The following is a 3,413-nucleotide window of genomic DNA, read 5'->3' on the forward strand; positions in this document are numbered from 1 at the left end:
AGGAATAACTTACCACCATATGCCAAAATCGAGCCACCATAGTCAAACCTCTGGCTGCAGCCCAACAAGAACAACATCACCTTATTCAAGAACCTATCTCAATTGATACCAAGCAGGAAGAATATTAAAAACAACTTGAGAAAATCCAGGCTGACAAGTTCAAACAAATTGAAGTGCTTTCAATTCTAGAAAATAAAAGAGCAAAGCTGCGTGCAGACTTAGCAAGGCTAATAGCACCTTAAATTTGTTTTCATCTCAAGTTTCACTTCATTTTGTAATGATTTTCGTCTTTTCTAAACTTTATGCATATTGAACTTCTATGTTTGCCAACAATAGAAATGTTTCAAGTATTTCTATTGATCGAATTAACTACTTTTCCTGACTTGATATCTTTAATTTGATAGGCATTTCTAGAATATGTCCCTGTTACTTGAGAGGGACCTTCCCAACTATGGACCATTTACCCAGAAATCTCGATTTCTTTTCCATCGGTAAAATGACTTTTAAAACTAACTCACCTATCCTAAAAGACTTTTCTTTAATTCGACGATTATAACTTCGAGCAACACTTTCTTTTTGTCGAATCACATTATCGAGTGCCAGGCTTCGTTCTGAATCTAGTTCATTTAACTCATCAAACATTGCATTCCAATAATCATCGACTGGCAAATCATTTTGTTTTGATACTCTTAAAGTATTCAAATTAATTTCTAATGGTAATACTGCATCATGGCCATACACCAATTTATAAGGTGAAGTTCTTGTTGATCCTCTTGGTGAATTTCGATAAGCCCATAACACTTGACTTAAAGTTTCATGCCACGTTCGAGGCTTATTTCTGATGTGCTTTTTAATCAAACTTATCAGGATCTTATTCGCTGCCTCTACTTGCCCATTAGCCTGCGCATAATAAGGAGTTGAAGTAACCATATTAATACTCCTCGAGGCTGCAAAATTCTTAACTCTCTGACCAGTAAACATAGTCCCTTGGTCAGTACTTAACGTCCGAGGGATTCCAAATCGATGGATAATATGTTCTTCGACAAAGTCTATTATTTCACTTTGACTAACTTTTATTAGGGGAACTGCTTCAACCCATTTCATGAAATAATCAATGGCTACTAAAATAAACTTGTGTTGTTTTGATGAAGGAAGATGCATCAACCCAATTAAATCTAGAGCCCAACCTCGAAATGGCCATGGCGTTATTATTGAATGCAATTCTGCCGCTGGAATCTGTTGTATCGAACCATGTTTCTGACATTCCTGACATGCCTTTGCATAATCAATACAATCTTTTATCATGGACGGCCAATAGACATGATTATGATATAATACCCATCTCATCTTCTTTCCTGCCTGATGGGCGTCACATATTCCATTATGGACTTCACCCATGGCGATATTCTGATCATCTTGACTTAAGCATCTTAACAAACTCCCATCGATCCCCTTTTTTATACAGATCATCAGCCAATAAAATAAAATTCATTGCTCGTAACTTTATCTTTCTATCAACTACAATATTGGCATCCTTTAAATAAAGAGTAATAGGCTTTCTCCAATCAGAATCCTCTCATTCATCCATACACAAAATTTCTCTTTCATTTGCCGGTACTAAAATTTGATGGATACCAAATAATTTCCTCAAAGTCTCCGGACCAACCCGATACCTCGAAGTAATTTGGGCTAACTCATTAGCCATTTCATTATGAATTCTAGGGATATGCACCAAGGAAACCTTGCAAAAAGACGTTAATAATTCCCAAGTAGTTTCTAAGTATTTTTGTAATGCCTCGTTATTACACTTATATTCTTTCGACAACTGCTTTAAAACTAACTGTGAGTCCCCTAAAATTTCAAGACCCAAAATCAGAGCCTCATATTCGGTCACATTATTAGAACAAGGATACTTTAATTCGAACAAGAATTCCGATGGAACACCCTCTGGTGAAATAATGAGGATTCCAACCCTTGCACCATCTTTATGCATAGATCTATCAAAATACAATTTCCAATAGTTGACTTCCACGTCAACTATATTTGCCCCCTGGTCATGCAGATCTTTCGAATTCTCTACGAGAAAATCTGCAATAACCTGTCCTTTGACAGCCTTTGCTGGTACATATTGTAAATCGAATTCTGTTAAAGCCCATCCAATTTTCCAATCGTCCCCTTAACATAGGAAAACTCAACATATATTTAACAAGATCAGTTTGTGCTATAACTTTTACCGATTTAGCCACCATGTAACACTTCAACTTCATACAAGCATGATATAGAGATAAACACAATTTTTTGATCGGGAAATACCTTGTTTCGATATCGGTTAGAACTCGACTAAGGTAATAAACTGCCCCTTCATGCCCGTTTTCATCATCCTGGGCTAACATACATCCTATAGTCATTTCTGATGATGCAATATATAATTTTAAAGGTTCAGATGGACGAACATTTGCCATAATCAGGGCTTTAGACAAATATGTTTTGATCGAATCGAACGCCAATTGATGCTCCGTGGTCCATTTGAATTTTGAACCATTTTTCAGTTTCACTAAAGGCACAAATACCCTAGTTTGATCTGAAAGATTTGAGATGAATCTTCGAAGATAATTTACTTTACCCAAAAATGATTGTACTTCTTTCTTTGATTTGGGTGCGGACAATGCTAATATTGCATCTACTTTATTTTTATCGATGGCTATCCCTTTTTTATGAACAACAAAACCTAAGAAATTTCCAGCCGATACCCCAAAAGCACATTTCAAAGGATTCCTTTTTAAGCATTTCTTCCTCAAAGTAAGGAATGCCTTTCTCAAATGGTCAATATGTTGACTTACAAAAATCGATTTGACCATCACGTCATCGATATATACCTCCATAAATTTCCCAATAAATTCATGAAAAATGGCATTCATTGCCCGCTGATATGTCGCTCCAGCATTTTTTAAACCAAAAGGCATAACCACCCATTCATATGTACCTAATGCCCCAGGACAACGGAAAGCAGTTTTAGCCACATCATCTTCTGCAATGAAAATCTTTAATTTTAACATTGATTTCAGGAGCAAAACGTCTTGGAGTTTATTTTACAGGTCGAGCATTGGGTTTCAGTGCTAATCAATGTTCCACTAATGAACGATCGAGACCAGGCATCTCATGATAATCCCATGCAAAACAATCTTTAAATTCATGTAAAAGATTGAAGAGTTCAGTTTGAAAAGGATCAACAATATCTTTACAGGTCGCTGGACTTCTGCGCTTGTCACGCGTACGCGTCGGTCACGCGTACTCGTCTCTATGAAATGCGCCCATTCGCGCGCACGTGTTAGCCATGCGTACGCGTCGCTGCTCGCTTTCAATCTCTTTAGTTTCTTGTGTTCCTCATATTTGGACATGCCTCCTCTTCATCC

General features: G+C 36.9%; 1 protein-coding gene across 1 annotated transcript; it reads right to left on the minus strand.

The window, feature by feature from the left end:
• Positions 1 to 1,576: 1,576 nt before the first annotated feature.
• LOC107469312 (uncharacterized) lies at positions 1,577 to 2,462 on the minus strand. The gene is made up of 2 exons (XM_016088692.1): positions 2,270 to 2,462; positions 1,577 to 2,175 (listed from the first exon to the last, which is right to left on the minus strand). Exons 1-2 carry the CDS (start codon positions 2,460 to 2,462, stop codon positions 1,577 to 1,579), a joined length of 792 nt encoding a protein of 263 aa, XP_015944178.1.
• Between the last annotated feature and the right edge of the window lie 951 nt (positions 2,463 to 3,413).

The sequence above is a fragment of the Arachis duranensis genome, chromosome 10 (genome assembly GCF_000817695.3).
Source record: "Arachis duranensis cultivar V14167 chromosome 10, aradu.V14167.gnm2.J7QH, whole genome shotgun sequence".
In the NCBI taxonomy this organism is placed as follows: Eukaryota; Viridiplantae; Streptophyta; class Magnoliopsida; order Fabales; family Fabaceae; genus Arachis; species Arachis duranensis.

What these genes read in the sequence shown, in the direction of transcription:
- LOC107469312 (XM_016088692.1), bottom strand. Translation starts at nt 2,462, where the DNA reads ATGGCAAATGTTCGTCCATCTGAACCTTTAAAATTATATATTGCATCA. An exon ending in TTTATCTCTATATCATGCTT is followed by an intron (nt 2,176 to 2,269) that starts GTATGAAGTTGA and finishes TCCTATGTTAAG; the next exon opens with GGGACGATTGGAAAATTGGA.